At 42.5% G+C, this 23,508-nt stretch overlaps 1 protein-coding gene across 1 annotated transcript in view; it reads right to left on the bottom strand.

The window, feature by feature from the left end:
• pcp4b (Purkinje cell protein 4b) overlaps positions 1-23,508 on the bottom strand; it is a 35,218-nt gene that overhangs the window by 5,181 nt on the left and 6,529 nt on the right. Inside the window, exon 2 of the mRNA XM_071518916.1 lies at positions 5,278-5,329. Within this exon, the coding sequence (XP_071375017.1) occupies positions 5,278-5,329 (52 nt within the window). The remainder of the gene's footprint in view (positions 1-5,277; positions 5,330-23,508) is intronic.

The raw sequence follows: 23,508 nt of genomic DNA, 5'->3' as shown, positions 1-23,508 counted from the left end.
TTTCAGCTCTTTCTATAGAGTTTGGGCAGTGATACAGTGCATTTACTAACTAAACCTTTAACAATATCTGACAGAATAAGATGAAATCATTATAGCTCTAATTGAGTACAGTAAAGCTAATTAAAAAGTGTGTAGAAAATGGGTCATCCTGCCTCACTTTGAGAGCTTGTCGCAAGCTAATTATAACAATAAGATGACTTTGATCTCTAAGGTGAGTCAATTTGAAATTACGCCTGTGCCTCTTTGAAATCAAGAGAGCACACTGTGCTGCGTGGCAATTCCCACATTCTTTCAGTGTTATTCATTTAGATAGATGAGTGGAGCGGTTTTCAGTCTGCGCTGCACCCGCATGAATCAGCAGATATAGTACGCATATCAGATCCGTAACATCATTATCAAAGGATCATATTCTTTAATATTTGTTTGTTTGTATGATGTAAGAAAGCTGTACTAAGCCGGCGCTGCCCCAGCTGTTGCAGTGATGGGGACAGCCTGTGTTGTGGTTGGACTCGAGGCCAGTGAACATATGGACCATATGGCCCAAATACACAGCAGCTGGGATCCAACCATGTTGACCAATGTCACACAAGACGACTAAGGGCTTCTTAGGGTCAAAGGACTGGGCCTTTGAAGGGATTGCAAAACATGGAGTAAGATCTTTCTTTCTTTCATTCTTAATTTCTTTCTTTCCTTGGGGGTTTGTTGGTGTCATGTATGTGATGTCAAGAAAGCCTGCCAGCAAGGATAAAGCTTAACATGGCAGCAAACATGAATCCAGCCATAACTTCAACCTAATAACTGTACTTTCAAAATTGCTCTTTCTGAGGACTGCTTACAGAGCAAGATTTCACTATCCACACAACAGGAACAAACCACAAAAAAAAGAGATTAAAACCAAACTTCCCTAAGAACAAGAATTTTCTGACAGCAGCATCCCCTGACTAAATGACTCTATAGTACAATATGGTTTGTATTGTGTTTCTCAAGGCATAGCGGGGGCATGACGCAGCAAAATGCGAAATACCTCCTATTTCTGCGACTGTTTGATTCAATTATATCCACTCGATAAATATTCAATCTCCTGCAGTAATCTTCATAACAATCTTTTCACTCTCCGGTTTCCTGCCAATTTAGCCAGGTGCTGGGCGGGGGGGCGGTTATCAGGTAAACTGCCTTCACTCCATCGGTGACGTGCTTCAGAGTCTGTACCCACCCAGTTCAAAACGAGCCGTGGTTCCAGAGAGCGTGAATACATTTCTCTCTGTGGACGTCCTTGAGCCTGTGAGAGGTTGCCTCTAAAGACTGTGTACCGCTGTGCAGAGGGGGTATGCAGAGTGGGCGTGAGTCAATAGCAGCCTTACTCCCTCGTCGCCCACTCCAAGAGCTCTCCTCTCTCTCTGTCTCACTCTCATTCTCTCCCACTGTCTCACTATATTGAGTGAAAGTTTGCAGACACGCTGGGAAAGCAGTTTTTCCAAGCATCAAATTAATTGTCAAGGTCAGACAACAAAGCATTTCAAGTCCTCTGTGATGTGTGTGTGTGTGTGTGTGTATGTGTCTATTCGAGCCTGTGTGTTCTCCCTCACTTTCTCTTTTAATTAAGTGAATAGAAACGTAGACCTGAATGCTAAAGGCAGTGAAAAATTGGTCTCTTGCAACGTGGTGTTTCTTTCACCTCGGCCAAGCGCTAGAGGTAATTTGGATTCCATTAATTGCTGTTGGTGAATAATGTGGCTGAATGGTGACTGTGTTTAAAAGGGCCATTTCTTCTTTTCTTTTCCCTTTTTCAAACAGGATCACTGGCTGCCTGAGCTGAGTTTAAAGCCTCATCCAATTACATCACAATGCAAAAGATTTTTATTAAACATGCCGTGCAAGCAGGTTATTGGTTTACGAGGCAAAGGATAAGCCCTGACTCCCCTTCTGCACACCTGAACCTCAATTAGACCGGAATTGCAATTGGTTAAGACAATAATTTGTCGTTAATTGACATGGACTGTTTACTCAGAAGATTAGAAAATGAAATGGGATGATGAGATTACTGGAGGTGGCTTTTATTCTTTCATAAAATTACAACTTTACCATATCCTTTATTGCATTTCCGTATCTCTTAAATGCACAGGGAAGGCGGGGGTGGAGGGGGGATGGGGGGTGCTGTCCTGGGTGCCCTCTTCAGATTGAGAGACTGAGATAGAGTTTCTAAAGAGGCATCACTAACACCAAACCCCTGAGGAGCTATAAGCTAAAAGAGGAATATAACCAGTCTGAAGGGCGTTTATACCACAGTATTTCCACTATATGCACATTCAACCCCTGGTGTCCAAAGCTACAGACTAGCTGTAACTTTGTAGGATGACAGTCAATAATGTCTGTGCTTACAAGGGCCAGCACAGACAACGCATTTGCACTCTCAGGAATGTATGTATGCGCAGAGTCATGTTGGCATACACAGTAGCACATTCCTTAACTCTCTTCAAGAGCTTACATTGGTCAGCAGCGAGCTTTTAAGGCCACATGAATGTTTTCATCCTCTCAATAAAATCATAAGACTGCTAAAATTGTGAGAGATGCCAAACTGCATTAAGGAGAAACTATTAGGGCCTGTAAACACAATTTTACACCGAAGCCTAGATCTATTTGGCGCGTCTCATTTTCACACTGTTAACTGTATGGTTACTTGAATATAGGCTCTGTTTATATAGGCCATATTTTTTAAATAGCATGCTAAACTGTCAATAAAGTGATTCTCACAATGCCGAGCGCAGATTCACCTGTTCAAAAGAACTGTGCATTGACTCTTATAGTGCAACTTGTGGATGAATGTAGACATTTCAATCACTGAATACCAACACTAGCAATTTTGTGTAAATCGAGTGACATAATCGAGAAGTGTTAATACAGAATAAGTACATCAAAAATGAGTATCATGCCCCAGGACCCCCCTAGCATTTCTGTAGAGGGCAATTCTGCCCTTTTAGAGATTTTCGCCCCTGCCAGAGTCTGTGCATGTGCCTGCTGCTTGATATGATCAATTACAAAGCAAATTATTCACATATAGCCTGGCTGGTCTGGGCACTGTGGCTCTGACCCTCGCACTCCCGCTTGTAACATTGATGATCTAGGAATCGAGGCAAGAACACCAGCTGAATGCCTAATGTGTAAAACAGAGTAGGACGTCACTAATCCAATCCAGGGATTGGAAGTCACGCAAAAACTAAAACGTTTACATGTCTGAAAAACAATACCAACTGAAATACCACTTCAAAGGCAATGTAAAATATGAAATGTGTATCAGAACCAACTCATGCAGTGTAATTTGCTGTTGTAAATGAATCAACAAGGAAAAATTCACAGTTGTGCACAACTGAAAGAATATAGCAGCATCTGCAAAAACTAAGTTTTTCAGAAATAAAGATAAGAATGCATATTTTCTCATGGTCATGCATGTAACTTTTAAAATTGTTTGTCACTTATTTCAAGGGCCCAGAGGTCCTAAAATTCATATAACACATATAGTTAATGACCATGTAAACAAAGGAAAACTTAAATCGCAATTAGATGTTTTTCAACAGCAGCAGCTTTGATGTTAAGTGAGTTTCTAATATACCCATTTCTCCACAAAATTACTTGAGGGTTGCTGGAGGACTCCATTTCATTCTGGCTCGACTCTATTGATCGACTTACCTCTTTTCATAAAGCCATCATCCATACAGCTATTTGAATAAGGACCATTGCACGATTATCTCATAAAATCGGGACAGCTTGTTCTCTATGACTCCATCCCAAATAGGGAACTAATGCCCTGTCAGGAAGTTGTTATCTCCTAAGCTAGGATGTGATCGGAGGACACACACCAAATCACCGCCCTGATTTGGAAGAGGTGGAGGTGGAGGGCGGGGGGGGGGGGGGGGGGGGTGCAAGGAAGATATTAATTTTCCTGTTAGAGCCTTTATTTGTTTCACTGTGATATGTCTAATGACAGAAAGTTCAGCAATAAATATGATGTGTAATGCAATGCACTTAATGCAGGGAGTTATTCTTTTTTTCTTCCCCCTACAAAGTCCTTATTTCCCCCAGGACTGAATTGATACAGACTGTCTATCTTCTCTGCTCGGGGAGGCATTCATCAGAGACTTGGGTTTACAGATTGCTGATGGTCATCTCTCTTATGTTTCCCAGTGTCTATATTCTTTTACCCAGTTGAGTTAGGGCATTAAAGTTGAATGGTATCGAAGCGATCCTCTTCGTAAGTGATTTATGGGAACACTGTAAAGCAATATATACTTTGGGAAACACACTGTAGTTTAACTGAACTCTATTAAGGGGTGAATTTGCTGGACGATCCCTTTGGATCAGCCAGCCATTGCTCCCTGATGTTGACTGTGCGCATGTTCACAGCTAATGACCCGGCTCTGGTATGAGCTCACACAGTCGGGCCTGGAGGGGACGACATATGGCAGAGATGCAGAAAACTGATCGAAATGACAAATTAACTAATTGAACTTCCCGTTGTGAAATCTTCTCCATGTCACGTCTGCGATGACATGACACTTTGAACTCTTGTCAGACCCTGATGGGATTTGACGGAAAGCCCTACGGTCAGCCGCTGTCGTGTGTGTGTGTGTGTGTGTGTGTGTGTGTGTGTGTGTGTGTGTGTGTGTGTGTGTGTGCGTGCGTGTGTGTGTGTGTGTGCGTGCATGTGTGTGTGTGTGTGTGAGCGAGCTCTGAAGGCAGCTGTCCTTCAGCCTCTGTTACCGTCAATCGTGTGACATGTACATCTCTATCTCTCTCTCTCTCTCTCTCTCTCTCTCTCTCTCTCCCCATTAAGGTAACTGCTTTGCCTTGGCCAGCTGTTGGCTGTATTCTGAAGAATGGTGCAAAAGTCCCATTGCTTAAATGCTTACCCAGCTCTGGCTTCATTTAGGGCCTATAATGCAGAACGGTGTCGTGTCATTGGGCACTTGATCCCACGGGCGCATGTTTTAGGAGACTGAGGAAGCCAATTGTATAAGCCTTGCTGGCAGAGGCGCCAGAGCGATGGAGGATCTGTAGGGAACGCTATACAGTCGCTCAGGGAGCAAGGACTTTGAATTTTTGGTGATGAATGAACTCTTCTCAGCTTTTCTCAGCTATGCTATTATAAATGCAATGAGTGTATCAAGCATAAAATTGCCAAAGCAAATAAACACTGGAAAGGTGAGAGTCTTGAAAGGAAATGTTGTAAGATATTCCACATGATTCACTGATTTTGAAAGTTTCTCCAGTCTTTTTAATTACCTTGTCCTCCAGATGTCTTGTTGTTGCCAGCAGCTGCTCCGGATCCTTGTCTCTGCAACACAAAAAATAAAAACAATGGAAACAAAGAATTAGGTGACAGGGCTTTTTCACAGCAGCTACTCTTTAAACCGAAAGGTAATGCGGACATTTCCCCACGATCGTGTCGTCATCACACTCAAACGAGCCCACGATACCCTTTACCCACAGCACCCTTTACTAATTAAGTCGTGTCCTTATGATTGCTCTGACATCTACTGAGGGCTGACTTGCCACCTAATCTGCTGTGTGAATGCTAGCACGCTCCCTGCAGCCTGCTCTCTGGAATCCATTGGCCAGTGGCGTCCCCTCCTCCTGACCTGCGTGTGCGAGGCAGAGGAGACCCTGCAGGTAAAAGGCCATAAAAAGGCCCAAAGACCATGTGATGATCAGGAGTGACACGCTACCCGAGGTGTCGCCATTTACTACAGCTTGGCATTGCAACATTGCAGAGGTCAGTCATGGGACAAATAGATGCATAGATGCATAGATACATGTAGGTTGTATTTTGAGAATTTTCAACAAAGTCCTGAACAAAATGCTTGGCAAAGAGGAAAGGGCCAAGACCAGGAGGTAAACTGTCATGTGTATCATGGCCCAGCTGGGGCCATGGCCCAGCTACAGGATATGACCTAATTTTTCTGGTTTTGATTCCAGGATTTTATTTGTTGCAGACCTGACCCCCCCTGTGATACGAGAGCATGTGGCTCCTGGGATTGGATGTACTGTAGGTAGTTGATACCCCTTTAACAGGACATCCTGCACCATCTTCCCACTGAGTCTGACTGGTACATAGCTTCACCTTGAAATAAGGGCTAGAAATGGCCCTGGGAGGACTTTTGTTTTCACTGACATGCTACCTGAGGTACCGCCGTTTATCGCTCCTTGGCTTTGCCACATTGTGGTGTTTTGTTCATAGAAGAGTTCCTAAGGAGGTGATACAGTCAGATCAAAAATTCACAGTACACATAGTAAATTCTGAATAATGAAGGGCTCCATTTCAAAATGACATATATACATTGTGAAGAGAATAGAAAATGTGGTGTGACCATTCAAAACTTTTAAACTGTGAGAATTACATACCTATACATATACATATACACTTAATATATTAGTTGTTCTTGGCTGTCTAGTTGCTACTTTACTACATCAGGGTGTGTTTGAGAAATGGGTGCACAGACTCGCAGATCTAAAAGAAAAACAACCCCCAAGAGAACAAAACATCTATTCCATGCAGCCTGAGGGCCTTTTTCTCCAACCAAAGGAAAATAAGGGCTTACAAGGTCTCACCAGGTTTACCGTGTTGCTCTGAACTCAACAAATGACTTTTCATATCTGATGTTGCGTAACGGCACACAGCCACACAGTCATTATCCCAACATACCCATGCAACAACATTCATCCTAACATTCAACTTTCATTATCCTGCAGCCATTTATTTGCCATGCCGTATTACCCCTCTGTATTCCAAACACGCTCCCTCCCCTCTTATTAAATTGTAAGTAGGCGCTGATCTCTAGAGAAATATTACCAGAATGGATGTGTTAATGTATATTCTCCATTTCCTCTGATTTGCCACATGAGTGTAAGTTTGTCAATGTCCATTTAAGAGTAGAGTAAGAGCGAGGGAGATTGAAGAGTTTCATTTCAAAATGAGATATCCACCTTTTGAACAATTTATAAGATCACTGCAGACATGAACGTTACACTAATTTTAGAAAAAACATTTACTGTATAACCTATTTTAAGACCTTTGCCTAACAAAAAGTAAAATTTTTGGTAATCTATATTTTTTAACTGTTGACTGGTGAATTTCAGTGATAATGGAGAAAAAAGGAGATATAGTATTTTGGAATGAAACCCCTCCGACTGCACCCCCAGGTCTGCGGAGTTCAAGCTTTGTGTGCCGCGTGCTTCAGGGGGCAGGTGTCGACAGCATTAGAGGTGTGAAAAGAGGCAGCGCAGTAAAGGAGATATTGCGTTAGAGAGGAGTATAGAAGTGACACTCTATCACAATGAGCAGATTAGGCAAGGCTATTCTTAGAATCATATTATACTCATCCTTTTAATATGCAGCAGGCAGCGGAGCGAGGGAGAGAGGGGATATCACAGGGAATGATAAAGGAGCCACATAAAGCGTGCAGAAGAAGAGAAGGAAGGGAGGAAGGAAGGACGGATTGAGGAAAGGAAGGAAGGAGGAACGGCTATGGTGAGAAGATAGATCATAAGCCTCTTATTAATCATACAGCATTTAGGTGGCACAGGGGAGACATGTTCTGCTGAGATTACTGCAGAAAGCGAAAAAGTAAGTGAAAAAAAAGAAGATGCGTTTTTTCTTAAGCTGTGTATTATTGGTTTCCGGATGACAAAGTGCACATGATGGGCTCAGTAACATACCCAGCAGAACGATTTACTACGTGACTTGTGGTGAATTATATGGATGTGAACTTTCCAACCCAAAATGCACGACTATAAAATGCTTACTGACGATGACATTAGCAATCAGTTATAATTCCGCACATGGTTGCTGTGCTCAGAAAAATAATTGGCAGATTACAAGGGCCGCTCGCCACAGTGTTCAGCGCTAATACAGCTATAAACACGATAGCATCAAATGATCCTCTTGTCTCCTGCTCCTCCATATCTACCCATGCTAATTCAGCATTAGCTATCCCACTTATAATTGATGTCCCAAGGCCTGTTTTTGGGACTGCCTTGGTGGCCCATTCATCTTCACAGTCACAACCGGAGAGCTGGTGTGGGATTCGACGGAGAGGCAGCGCAAAAGCACCGCATCCCGACACTCTGTCAATGCCACAAACCTTACAAAAACATTCATTCGGTATGTACATAAATTTAAAAGTAGCCGCCCTGGAGAAAAGGCTCCACTATGTAACTTTCCAAAAATTGTCCAAACAAGTTAGCGAGTTAAAATTGATGTCATTAATAACGCAGTGTGTCGCGCTCTCGGTTTCTCAACCCACATGCGGCCCTAGAAGACTGGAGGCTGGAGGCTTCCCCGCACAATCATCCTGTTTGCCAATCTGCAGCTGGAGGTGAGCGTTCGTGTTGTCATGCTGGAAAAAAGCACTGTTTTCTCATATGAAATTATTTCTGGAATTACGGTGTCAGCCTCCTCCTTATCATCAACTTGCACAGCTTATTGCCAGCTGGATACAGTGAAGACAGGTTGTCAACTCCTGTTTCCATACGCCTAATGATCAGCTTGGGGGAGGGGTGGCGGGGTGATGAAATGTTTCCCCTATGAACATTGGAGGAGGAGAGGAAAGAAGGATGAAGAGAAGAGAGGGGAAGAGAGCAGGATCAATACCTCCCGCTGCAGTTAAGACATACTTATACAGACATTGGCATAGGGAAGATAGATGACCTGAATCAACTCTCCGACTGCCTACTCTTGTCTGGAGAAAAGAGACAGAGAAGGAGAGAGGGAGATGTAGGACTGCGGCATCCAGGCTTCCCGTCTCTGCAGCCTTTTCAAATGAGTTTCAACAGCCTGATGCTACTGACTAGCAGCCCAGGCCTTGAAATGTTGGCCACACTACAGTTTGAATAGATAAAGATAGACAGAAAAGTAAGGAAGATAAAACGGGTTACACCCATCATTTGAGGCTTTGAACCTGGATGTGTTATTTTGTATCTCATGAGTCATTCTGTATCTTATATTGTGTTTCAAAGAAACATTTCATATGGATTTCTCTTTTTTTTTTTTATCCCGGCACGAATGGATTCAGAGGGAAAGCACTGGGGAGTTTACAAGGTAACAAAAAGGAGAAAGGAAATGGTTTCATTTAGGCTCCTTGTATCTGGCTGCCTCCTGGGGGATTTAGCTTCAGCTATTCTTACCTTCGCTCTCACCGCAACCTCTCCACAGCCATCCCCTTCTTGTTCAAAGGTTTCCCATTTGCTCGTGTCAGAAAGGTTTCCATGCTTTAATAGCTGAGGAGGCGAGAAGGCGTCGCGCTATGTGTCCTCTTTTCTGAGCTCCTCTCTCTGCATTATTAATCCAATGCTTTCAATGAATTTCAAACAGCGCGTGCAACGCTTTGATGCTGGGGAGCGGGACGGGCGGCGAGGGCGCTTGAAATGCTCCTCACAAGCCCACAGCACAACACACCCGTGCCTTTTGGGAAGAGCCATCTACTTTGAGACTGGTCTCTTACATAATTTTGAATTTCATAAAAAAAAAAAAAAACGTCTTATTTGATGTGTCTGAGGTTTATGACACTGCTGCGTTTGTTTACCTGTCAGTATATCAAGAATGGTACCTGTTCTCTCCCTGGATGCTACTCTTCATTAGCCTGTCAGGAAAAACCCTGCATGAAACTCCTCCTCCGCCTCAAAGACTTATCAGAGCACGCGAGCAGCTTTGTGATGTTTCACAGTGCAGTCACGCTGCCGAACCGTCTTCCGGCCTCCCTGCAGCTCAAAACAATATCAGCGCCAGATAAGGGAACTGTTTTGTTCTTGCCTGTTACTAATCCCAGTTCAAAGAGACGAGCCGCGTCTCCACATCAGGCTCTTGTAATGGCCATGAAATGAACTGGTGCCTTCGCTGGAGCTAGCTTCTTCTGCACTACCGATACGCTACCGTGGGTCCCATCAGCAGCACCGGCTCTGATGAAGGCAGAGGGGAACACTCACACTGCTGCACACTGCACCGCATCGACACCCATTACAAACATAACAGAACTGCCCTCCAGCTCACTCAACAGGAAGCGTGTATCTGGTTGGGTTTTTCATGTTTGTGTTTTTGGAACTGTGATGTTGATGTAACATTTCAGCGTTATTGCAACAACATTAAGATGATATGCAGGCCGGTTTACAGAAGAGCACGGACAGTATGTAGCCATCTGCCAGGGCTTCATGTTTTGGCTTCTACAACATTTCAGCAGCAGCATAAACATAGTAAAGTTGATTTTTGACGAGGGAACAGCACTTTTTAATTAATTCAACCCTGGGTTTTCTCTTAACTGTCCTATAAATGTCCACATAAGGCAGGTGAACACAACTTTATCCATATCCTAGCTCAATGCAATGCAAATGTTTTTCATTTGCTGATTCTTACACATCATTTGAGTAATTGCATGCCTATAATGAGAGATATATTCAAACATGAGACACTGTCCTGTCATTTTAGTGTCCTGTTAACTAGCAGGGCATATCACTGCTGTCGGGTGAAAACCTTCTGTCTCCAAAATGTCAACTTTTCAGAGACTAAGAAATGCTTCCTTGGTTTTACATTGATGACCATGCATTGATGAGTTTATCTGCTGCATTTTGAAAAGTCTTCATACATCCAAGGTTTGTGGAGTTTTCTCAACCCATAGAGGAGCATGTAATCCTTCAATTAAAGTTATGAAAATCACCAGAATTGGAGTTACAGGGTTTTCGTCAATATGTGATACCATTAGAAACCTTGGAATCTCTCCTTTGATAAGATAAGATAAGATACTACTTACTGCATGATAATCATGCAGTAAACACTAGACCCAGAACAGGGTCTGCAGGGGTTTAACAGGTTATTAGAACGTGGGCTTAAACGTTAGATGTGACTGGGAGTCATTCTGTTTGTGGGGAGGGTGCTCAGATCACTGCAGAGGTGATGAGAAACTATAACGCTCCCGAGAACAGAGGAGAGGAGCTACCATTAAGGCTGAGCAGCTCTGGGGCTGAGCCAAGTGTAAATTGCAATAACAGCAGCATCGGTGAGTGAGATTACTGAAGGGGAAAGGGGCTATCCTCACTCTGCAGATATGTGGACACACACACACACACACACACACACATAACATCAGTGCACACATCAGCAAGCTTATGGACTCATCAGGACACATGCACGCACAAGCACACACACATACATACGCAAGGACACACTCACACATACACAGTTGTACACACTGTGAGATATGAGAGCAAGATGAAGAGAAACCCATCAAGCGCAAAAAGACGATAATTACATGACGTTGGCAGGGGAGATGGAGAAGAGAGGGATATATATTGTTCCTCTCATTAAGCATTGGACTAACACACTCAGAGAGAGACAGGGTCGACGTGAGTGTGTGTGTGTGTGTGTGTGTGTGTGTGTGTGTTTGTGTGGAATAAACACACACACACACAGAACACAGCACAACACAACTACTGTAGCACACTGGTTGGAAATTCCACAGTGGCTGCAGCAGAATTTGTGCCTCCAGGCTTTCAATTAGGATACTTCAAGGGGAAAACACAAACACACACACACACACACACACACTCTTAGTCACACATACAGATGTGAATCCAGGCATGCACACACTCATGTACACATACCCTCACAAACAAAGACAGCAAGTCAAGCAGAATAACTAGAAGATCTAGTGTGCGTATAAGCACATTGCACATCAGAGAAATGTAAATATGTTTTATTTCTGATTGGGCTCCGGCATTCACGAGGGGACGGAGAGGGAGGGGGAGAGAGAGAGAGAGAGAGAGAGAGATATGGATTCAGAGAGAATCTTTTAGATGATTCCACCTCCTTTCATTCTGCTGAGAGTGTGCCTTCTTTTCTCACTCCAAACCATAGTCAATTTCTGCAGAATAGTATGCCGGTAACAAACCTCCTCTTGTCTCTCAAATATCTTGGACCCAAGGTTTGTGGGATTTTCCATCAGAGAAAAAGCTCTATGTAATGGATGGCATGCATTAAGTGAAGAAGTGAAGGTGGCTCTGACCGTGTTCTTTTCAATGACTGTCTAGAATAAAGTCTCATTACTGCTGATATGCGTTCATGCCCAAAAATCATGCGTTCACTTGCTACTTCAATCTTGATCCAGTTACGCCATATTAATAAAGCAGATGCAGATGGACATGGAGGCTTATACCCATGTATCATCTTTACATTATGTGATACATTATTCTTAAGGTAATCCTGTAACTGACAATCAATACCATGATATATAACTTAGACAGTGATTTTACATGGGAGAAACCATGCTTTAAAATCTGAATCAGAGTCAGTGTATCTCCAAGTTAAGTAAATGTACAGGAATTTATTTGAGCTGCACTGGTGCCTATAAACAGACTCTTCACTTTACTCATTGATTTGGAGATACACCTGTGGGAGTGAAGATGTGGTGTTTCCATGGCAGTAGCATGTTCACACCATTCAAGATGCTATGCAAGTCTTCTGCTGCCGCCTCTAAGGGGACGTTCAAAGCGCGCTGGATATTGCTCTGCTGAGAGCCTAGTAAAATAGTCTATCCCCTTTGATCCTCTCACCTCACTCTCCTCCTCCCTAGCTACTTCAGAAATCAGCCTGCTCATCCTCAATGTGCAGGCAGTGGGAGTGTGTGTGTGTACTGTACTATGAGTGTGTGTGTGCAGCGGGTTGTGTGTTACGGACTACTCTTCACTATGTGTTCCATCGCCAGTTACATAAATCGTGCTGTCATAATGGCTACAGGGCACGCTGAAACGCTGCCATATGAGCGCTGGGTCAATAACTCCTCACTGCAGGTTTTTTTGGGTTTTCCTTCTTTTGGTGGGCAGCCAGGACACTTTTGGTTGAATCTGAGGAGGGAGTGGGTGGGTTCGTATTGGTGCAGTGCGGTACAGAGGCCCATAATTACCATGGAACGTAATCAGTGAATCTCCCTGAGACCTTTTTCTCTGAAAAGATAGACAGTAGGTTGACCACAATTATTAGAACATGAAGAAAGCCATTTGCAAGCCCCGGAGAGGTAAGAAATAGGCTTAAAGCAATATTCCACTTCTGATTTTTATTTCCCATTAATTTGAATCAGGCCATGAAAATAGCCTGAAAACTTATATATGACATGTTTGTGAACAGATTCAACTACAAATCCCACTATTGTGATTTTCAATGGACTGTGGGTCCAACGTTTTAGAACATGATTTCGCCAAATAGCATTTTTATTAATAGAAAAGAACATAGTGGAGGGGTATGATTTAGGAGAGATAGTTCCTGTTTGGGAGACCGGATCTACTTTTATTTTTACAGTAAATACTAATTTTAGTGTAAACTAAGAATAGAAATGCAAAATGATGACAGACCACTGACTGCTTTACTGTCTTAAAAATGGGATCTGTTCACAAACGTGTAAAATGTCAGTCCCAAACTCGTCCCAGCTGCATCCAATCTTGGTGATTAGTTTATATTCTGGTTTTCATGGCGGTCAAGTGCCAAATAACCCCCATGTTAAAACTAAGTGGAATATTGCTATTTAAACGTATCAAACGTGTTGGCCCAGCCAATCCAGATATGCGCCTGGTATAAACGGCAGTAAAATCCACCTCTGCAGATCCAAATACTGGGGAGAGAATGAAAGCACATTGCGACACCATTACCACAGCACATCCTTTGGTTTGATATTTCTCATTAAGCTCTTTTTGATAACATTCCCCACACTAATGTGCTATTGTGCCTTTCCACACTCTGATGAAGGAATATACCTCCTGTGGGCTTTAAGGAAATAATGCTGTTAATCCCCGTGCCGAGCGAACCTGCGCAGGTGTGAGAACGACACGGAAGGCAGTATGGTATCTTTTATTATCCAGAAGTCAAGTGTGGAGATGGCTTTTCTCCTAAGAGGGGCTGAGAAGAGTGCTTGATTTACTTGTCATAAACATCAGCTGTTTGATGGGGACTGGCGAGGCTGGGACCTGGGCACAGTCTGCCTGGCGATCCAGACGGTACGGAAACTCAGCGGCGCGCTCCCATTTTCTTGGCGGCAGTCAAGATTCCTGAGGTGACACTCTCCTGATGTGAACAGTTGTCAGCCGTTGAAGATGATCTCTCTCTCTCTCTCTCTCTCTCTCTCTCTCTCTCTCTCACACACACTTCTTTTTTCCCCAACTGTATATTTGCAAAACAGTTGTAACTACCCTACAACTCTCTCTCTCTCACACACACACACGTGCGCACAAAGATTGAAAGATGAAACACAGCCCTTGCAAGCGGCATGGGAAGCCACCTCCACACGATGCGCACAACTGTCAGTGTGCGAGACATGCATTCAATTGTTTTTTCCCCCCTTTATTCCACTAGAGCTCTGTTTGAGGAGTGATTTTGGTGAAATTATGTGTCTAAGCAAAAAAAGCAGACGGGCCAGCTGTCACACACCCCCAGAGCCGTCCCCACACACACACACTTCTTTTTCTTTTTTTCAATCTAACTTTATATTTTTGTATTTTTGCACTGCAGTAGTAACGACCCCCTCAGCTCCTACACAAACAGCAGAGTTTACTACTCACCCCTTAATGGGACTGAAAAACAAAAACAAGAAATCATAAAACTACAAAGGACCCCCAGTATAAAAACAATAATTTGTTTTCATCTTAATACAACTGGTGCTCTAGTGAAAAAAAATACTTTGATTCACAGCAATTACGGCGTGCAGAGAGAAGAAGTGGAGGAGAGGGGAGGGACAGAAAAAACACATTACAGCTCCAAATTATTTTTTCAAACTCCCGTCTGTTACACAACTTAATGAGCCTTGAAATTGGCAAGATTACATTTTTCTGCGTTTCTTTCATTAGTGTGGGTGTCGCCAATCTCTTGGGATCTCTTTCCTGGGATGGGGACTGTGCAGCGTGCTGCCGCAGAGCGCGTCACACTGCTGCGAGGACCAGCAAACTAACCGGCAGGCCGGTAAATAGATGAGGGAGTTCCCCGTGATCAGGGTGGTTTTTGGTTCAGTCAGCCATCTGATTTACAGGAGCTGTACAGTTGGTTAAAGCACTTTCCACTGCAAGAGATTTAATCTTGTGGTGAGTTTGAAAATCCCATTTTTTACTTAAGTCACAGTGAAAACAATTTTCCAATGGGGAGAGGTAATTCCAGTTGTTTTCATTGCCATTTCACTTGTTTGAAGAATATCTGGAAATGAGGCAGACTCCACAGGGACCAAGATGATTTCAGTTGTTTCAAGATGATTTTGAATGCATTGGACTGCATTGGAAACAAGTGAAATTATCTCATCCCTTAGATTGTTTTAAGAAAAATAACATTTTAAGATTCAATAAGAGACTAAATGAATTGTTGAAATGAACACTTTTTCAAGTACTGTGTGCTCCTTCTTGGCTCCTGCTGCAACGGATATACATGGAGAGACATCAAACAAGCTCGTCCTCACCCCTCCCCCACTCACAGATTCTCATACAAAACACATATTTAGATTGCTGATGAACCAGATCTAAACCTTTGTATTTTTGTCAGCATGCCATGATGTTAACCATGTTGACCAAGTTGATATATTTGGCCGCTTTTTACAAAATGGTGAAAGTTACTGACTTTGTAATGCTTCTAGACCAGAAGATTGACTAGCTAGCTGTTTCCCCTAAGTACCTGGATGTGTATCAGTGGACCATCATCACCTAAAACAGGTGAATAAAGACAATTCTATTGTACCGTATAATGTTGTACACATCAAGACAATTCAAATTTGCTGTATTGTAATTCTTGGCTTTTTTCCTCTATGCAGATTTGCTTGTCACACTGTTTGAAGTAAATTGGCATTGAGTAGCCTAATTGTGCCATGCATTGACTGTATAGAATAAGACTCAGGGGCGTCCTGCTGGCTACGACACATAACATGTAATCATGACATTCCGGATTTGAATCCACTTCGAATCTTTCCTGCCTCTCCACTGTGAAAAGATTCAAATTCTTGGCTCTCCTTCCTCATGTTTTTTTTTTTTTTAATCTAGACCACTGTAGAAAGAGTTGTTGTCTGAAGGCAGTGAAGACAGTCCTGCAAGTTCCCAAGCTCACCTCTACAGTGCGTGGCATGTGAGAATGAGAAAATCAACATCATGGTGGCTCCTGAAAGCTTCTTAGTGTGTTAATCTGTAATAGCTGATTCATAAGCGTGTCTGGCATAATGCGATGATTGATGTTTTGGCTCCAGCTACTTCATCTGGCTCAGCAACACTGACCGTTTCGGGGTGAGAGCTGAGGCCCAGAGACCGACTCGTCTGTCGGCGGGCCGGTCTGTCGGCGGGCCGGTCTGTTGCCCCGTTCCAGTGCCAAGCGCCCGTCAGCGATGTGGGGGTCCACGTGACTCAGCGCTCGCTACGTAACCAGGCGACCCAGATAATGCTCCAGCCTGCTTTTGTGGGCCAAGCAGCAAGAGAGTAGCTGTGCAAATGAACTGAAAAGAGCAAGGTGTTCAAATTAAGCGCCTAATTATGAGAAATGATGAATCTGTCCTCTGCCCATGCTGTCCCACCAGAGACTGTAGGATGGAACCATCCCACATAGCCACTCGCTAGGGAAGAGATAGCCAGTGATTTGATGTGATAATAAGGTGAAGAAATAAGATCTCATAGCTTGGATGCTGATTAACCAATGGACCCACACCACTGATAGATACATTATTATCTATTAGTAATAGCACGCTTCTACATCTCCCATGTCTGTTGAAAGTTCATTTTCTTACTCCATTAGTTCCAAGTTTTACATTAGAGTCTCCCCAGGCTCTGTGGCTTCCTCAGCACCACAGGGTTAGTAATGTATAATGTTGGGTGGTGAAATGGTGGGTGAAAATCTAATGGAAACACAAGGGAGGAGGAATTGCACAAATAAATTAATAATACCATACAGCCATTTGTGGGGTTATTTTAAGACTTTTGGCAGCTTGCACAGTCCAAGAGTTCCATGCCACACTCAATGGCCATTAAGAATTTAGAAGAGCAGAAGTAGGCCACCGACAATTCAAGCAGAAAGAACATAAGGCTAAATCGCTTCTTCTCTCTGTTGTTCAAGAATGAGAGAAGTGACAAATTAGTTGTCGGTCTCCCAGTGAGAAGAGGAATTGCAGCGACAGCCACCTCAGGATGCTGAGCAGCGTGCAAAGGCCTCGCTCCAATCAAAGTCTCCGGTTAGCGCAAACTGGAGAAGCAACTGGAGCAAATAAAACCTCCTGTTGGAAGCCGTCAGGCCGACTGTGAGAGGCCGTGCTCCAAATCCCCTCCACCTCTTGCGTCTTCGGACTAATGAATCAATCCGATGCGATTTTGCTGGTAAAAGTGCTCACCGTGCTCTCGTGCTGTCACATGGTCTCACATGGTTGTGTGGCCCTGTCTTGCAAAATAATTCCTCAAAAGCTGTAGTGTATTTCTAGTGACATCTGCAGAGGGCATGTCTTGGCTTCCAGCTCCTGCCTCTGACAGTCTGTTCATCCAAGAGGGGACTCTGACAGAGTCGCTTTGAGAATTGCCGGTGATAGAAAGGACCTGCAGGAAAGGTTAGAGAGCTCCTGGGGTCAGACACAAGGGTCTTGCCGAATGTATACAGAAACAGCGCTGCACCGATTACCTCAGATCCATTCGATACTTTGTTGGGATTTATGGCATGTTTAAAATTGGCCCATGAGATACCTTCCTTGAGCGGGATGGAGGTTAAAAGCATTATTTTAGTTGATAATTGGAGAGTTGTACTCCCATGAAACTCTTACAATAAGCTGAGAATTTTGTTGTTTTTATTTAGTTTGTTTTTGCTTATGTGTATTAGGATTGGTCCCAGACCTCTGTTTTCATATTTCATCAGTGTCCATGAACATAATGCACTCAATGCAATAAATAGGAGTATAGGGATCTATTGGGCATGCAGGAGGCAGGTGAGTCCCACATTAATTAAGGGTTGAGATGTTGCATGACAGACGTTAACTGTCAGCTGATGATTTATGTCTGCTTGTCAGGTGCTCCCCTGGTCCAGCCCGCCTCAAGTCTCCCGCTGCACTGCCAGTTGTCTTTGCTTGATCTTCGTCTGTTACTGTTACATCCGCAGAGGCACAATTTTACTTTGAGCAGCAGGTTTTCTTTTCCACTTGAGCTACTTCAGAAATGAGCACACAAGTTAGGTTCCATTTAGTCCATAATGGGAAGAGCAGAGAATACCATCAATAAAACAGCAGCTTTGTCACCCTAAACCGGCCAGCGCGGCGTGTTGGAGACAGCCGACGCAAGCTGCCGCATCTTGGCGACCTTGTCTATAGGTAGTCACCACCGAGCTGGACAGCCCATTACTGAGCCCAGGAGTGGCAATCCTGATGGGAAAAACATGTATTTTGTGTGCGCGGCATACTATGTGTGTGAGCATGATATATAAATGTGTAATAAAAAGCAGGCAAATAGATTTTAGAAGTTAATTTATACAGCCAGTGCAGCCGACCCTTTCTGTGAGACATGGTGTTAGAGAGCTCAAAGTATTATAAAGTTTATTGCTTTAAGTGTAAAGAGTCGGTAACGTCCCTCAAGTCTCCATAGTGATGACGTTGTAGCCCATTAGCTCTGATTATTCTTGGCAGTTGTTTCTTACTAACAATAATGCATTGTCAGCAGACAATGCCCTGGTAAAACTTGATTAACAAATCCCTATCTATTTTAACGTATCAAAAGCCTGAAGCAACTAAATAAATCATTATTCAAAAATATCAGGCTAATCAAAACAAAATAACTTAGTCCAATCAAAATTCAAGTAAATTCAGTAATTCAAAGTAATCATGGAGATGAGTTGAAATATGGATATTATATAAATTGTATGTGTTAATTCATTTGTTTGCACAAATTATCAAATTGTACACACAAAATAATTAAAGTGCCATAAATTAACCAACACAAGGGAACAAGGCGGGCACCAAAGTGGCTCAGTACTGTCGCCTCACTGTAAGAAGACCCAGGTTCGATCTCGAGAACCTTTCTTTGTGGAGTTTGTTGTTGTTCTCCCTACATGGGTTCATGTGGGTTTCCTCTGGGTGCTCCGTTATCCGATTTCCGGTTTTTGGAGACTCTAAATTGCCCATAGGTGTGAAAGGTCATGTGAGTGTGACTGTCTGTCTATCTGTGTTCGCCCTGTGATGGACTGGTTTCCCTGTCTTCCGCTCAGTGTATGCTGGGATAGGCTCCAGCCCCTTAGTAGGAACAAGTGGGTAAACAAATGAAGGAATGAATGGGAACGAGGTCCATGTCGTGTCCTCCATATAGCTAATCGTGGCCTCAAAATACATTTTCTCTCTGCTGCAGCCACTCCCGCACTCCGTAGCCCATAATAATCTTTGAGAATAAAGAAACAGTGTATTAAATAACAAACTCAACAGCTGTAGACAGATTACAAATCATTTTTCCACAGCAGAGCTAACCTAGGTGGGACTTGCCAATGCAGCTCAAAATGTTCCATGGCATAAAATGCAAGTTGCTGATTTGACACTACGGCCCTGCTAAAGTACAATGTGACCTGGCAACTGGATGCAAAAAGACAAGTACAGATTCTGTACCGTCCCATGGTGCATCAGTGCCGCTCTCTCGCTCCCTAGTTGTTCAGTGCTTAACCTTTTCTATAGAGAATACAGAAACATTAGGCTACTTGACTTGCTAACCTTAACATTAACCTTAACATTAGCAACTGAACCGATAGCTGAACATAGCTTATAGCATATTACATACATATGTAGAAGTACTGTTTACTGCGATTGATTATAAAATGCCAGAGTATGTGTTGTTTTATGTTGATCAAAAGATACCCATCATGTAAGTGGGTTGTGTGAAGAACAACAGCTAGGATGTTAAGATTTATAGTTACATTTTCACAATAATATAACTTCCACTTGCTTTTACTGCTCAGCAAGTAAAGATGAGGAAGTTTCACAGTGGCCAGGTATAGAGTGAAGTGACGCACTTCTGGCTGGCAATTCCTGTTTAAAGCTGCAATAAGTAATTTTTTCTGACCACTAGAGGGCGATAGAAACCACAACCCGTTTGTAAATAACACACAGCAAAGCCACTGCACTCAGAGGCCAGCGAAGGAAAAACATCGCAAAGCACTGTGCATAAATGCTAATAGCTAAGCTAACTGTGCCTACGGAGAAATGTCGCCGCTTACCAGTCTCATTCTGACAGATCTTTGTCCTGCTGAAGGTTACATGTCCCACAATGGACATTCGGAAGCGGAATTTGACAACAAGCTTTAGAAAAGAGGTGAAAACAGCAACACAGCTGCTGCTGTGTGGATATTGGTTTATATCATTATCTCTCAATGAAATCTCCACATAGCACACATTAGTTTCAGGATTGGTTATAAGGTCTGCTATCACTCATTGCAGGTTTAAGCCTTGTAGTGAAAACCAAGCTTTAAATACATTGTCTAACTTTACCGCCATTTACCACCAGAAAAGCAAGAAATTGGAAAGGAATTTAGTGCAGGTACTAAATCTCCTTAATGGAAGGTTGATTTGAGCTCAAAATGCTCTTTTGCTCATCAGAGTCATTATCAGCCTGCCTCAGATATTTTTTCACACCAGCCTTTTAACGCCAGTCTTTTAACACCACCAATGTATTAAAAATAAGGCTGTGGTTGTCAGCTCATCCCAAAATAGAGCAGAAAATTCCTTTTCTGACTTCATACTTAAGCTCTAAAATTACCACAAAACTCACAAATAAGCTCTACCTCTCTGCTGTCGTATTTACTTAGACTTTGATTGGAGATTAGTCTCCGTAGAGAAAAGAGAAACCATTTAAACTTGCCAATATCCCACTCCTTCTTAAACACACACAAATCTAGTTATGAACATCATCAAACTTTGTGATTCCACTATGGACAATGTCCACAAGAGATTAAACCAAATTTAAAATACCTGGTTTCACCCTCGTTTAAAAGGTCCTGTTCTTGCTTCCTATTCCCTTTCCTCATTTCAACCAATAATACCTGAGGTTGCAGTCTGGATGGTGGCCAATCCCTTTAGGAAAGCAAAAATTGACAACTTTGCGGTACATCAGATCCACTTTGTATAGGATCTTCAAGCCACAAATCTAGGTATTAACCTCACAAGCCAGACGAGTGTCGCGAGTGTGATATTTTACGAGCCAAGAAAAAAGGGGAAGCAATGGAAAAATGCTGCCTTAATGCTGCCATATATCTATATTTAGATATAAAAATGAAAAATGCATCACAATTACTCTGCCAACTCACATGGTGAGATTTTAACCACTAAGGTGGCAGCATCTAATACCTCTGGACATTACTATAGAATTTTTGAAATCCTATTTGACTGAGAACACATTTGTATTCACAGCCTGAGGGAGAAGTTGGGAGCGGGAGGTTTACACACATCCACACACTCATGCCTTGGTTTTGTACATTTCGGCATTATGCAGCTACATAGTAGCAGCTGGAGGCTCGGTGCCTTGCTCAAGAACACATTGATGGAAATGGCTGAGGGAAGGGAAAGGGTTACATATTCATTTCCCCTACCCAGATTTTTCCATTCGTTCCGGGTGTTCAAGCCAGCGACCCTCCGGTCACCAACCCGTTTCTCTAACCTTCAGGCTACCACTGCAACCACCTCAGTGGACCCTGATGATATTTGTCTCCCTTACTTATTAGATTGGCCTGGAGACCTCTGCAGTCCCCAAAGTGTTATTTCCAGCCTGAAATCTGTGGAGTGTATTGCTGTAATGATTTTGTGGGAGGTAAATTTGCAGTGTATAGCAAGAATGTCGCTCTGCTAATTCAGCCTTTCCCCACCCACTCAACTCGTAAGGTGAAAGACTGAAACACATACAAATGTACACACACACACACAAGCACGTACACATCGTGCAGTACTGCTGACGCGGGTGAAATGTGTATGATTTACATGACTGTAGTGAACGCAGAGAGGAAAGATGACGGTGGCTTTTTACACAGAGATGATCCCTATTATCATACATTAACACATTTCAGGGTTGTCAAGCTGTGTCCTTTCAAATTCTAATCCTTTTTTGTGTCAGGATTTAAATATTATAGTTAGACTCACAATGTGAATGTTAAATGCTTCATTCTGATTAATCTTTCAGTTAACCTTTGTTTTTCAATACCATAACATAATTTTTTGGCCCTGACAAAGGAAGAGACTAAAAAAGGAATTATTTTGCATGAGTGTAGTTTCTTCTGACAGAGGCTCATCCATCAGCCGCTGGATGAAAAGAGCGCTGTGACTGCCTTTCAAATGCACTTCTCTCAAGCAACAGGCTTAATGAAGATGTCAATTTATTTTATTGATTCATTTTACCGATGTATTGCCTCTGCCAGATGCAGTCCACGCAGCCGAACAACAGAGGCCTATCAGCGCTGGTGAATTTATGGCTGCATGATAGCAATCAAACAAAAACCACACATGCATTACAAAGACTATTTGTTTTCACACCAGGCACTTAACCACACAGTGCGCAATAGGTTCAGCATACGCTTTGCACCAACTCAAGTGATTTGCGATACTGTGACTGAATAAATTGGCATTCATATCTTCATTGCCTGTTAATAAAGATCATGGTGGTTGATAGAGTGTTTGTTTACTAGACTCACAAGGGAAAGTAAACCTGATATGAATCAACACAAAGAGAAAGTAAGCTGATAGTACCAGATTGTTCATGTGTATATCTTAATTTGTTTTAACATGGAGAAAACAATCTAATGGATTTTGAAGCATTTCATTCAAAGCGATTCACCATTTGAAAAAAACGAAAAAAAAAAAAAAAAAGATTTTAGAACATTACAGGTTTTTGCCAATTTTATTTTTATTTAAAGAAATAGGTTACAAGTTGTAAATAGGTTACAAGTTGTAAAGACATATCTGTTTTGACACTGTAAAGTTTTTAAATTTTACATACTGTATGCTATCATTAGAGTATGTGTGTCATCAGGTAAGGAAATATAAGAAAAAAAGGAAGGCATTAAATGAAATTTTAAAAAAAACACGTTAAAGTTCTGCATAATGGGTTTTAATTTAATTTTCTACTAAAAACTTTAAAGCAATTGGAAGTGGAACTCTTCAAAATGTGACATTACAAAGTTCCTGTCTGTTACATCATCTCCAAACAGATGTAACAGACACACAAATATCATAAACTAATGTTCAGTAGGACAAACATCTGTCAAAGACAAAATGCCATCATACCTCTCTTGCCACTGCAGACGCTCCACAGCAACAGCAACAAGAGATTTTCTGCTTAGCTTTGACATATAATCACAGCTGGGTGATTATTTATTTCTGCAAGTTTGCATTTCATCCCAATAGTGGGTTTACATTTGGAAAGGTTAAGCCTATTTAACCCCTGTGTGCCATTAGGGAGGGAAGATCTCCCCTGGTGTGGCCCGTTTGCCTGTTGAACACAGCGTACGAGTATCCGGCTAACAACGCT

This window comes from Centroberyx affinis, unplaced genomic scaffold, assembly GCF_046629955.1.
Source record: "Centroberyx affinis isolate AG114_WGS23_722 - 3 ecotype Tasmania unplaced genomic scaffold, CSIRO-AGI_Caff_v1 ptg000642l_1, whole genome shotgun sequence".
Lineage (NCBI taxonomy): Eukaryota > Metazoa > Chordata > Actinopteri > Beryciformes > Berycidae > Centroberyx > Centroberyx affinis.
Note: the sequence above shows the minus strand (reverse complement) of the source record. Positions and strands in the feature narration are given on the sequence as shown.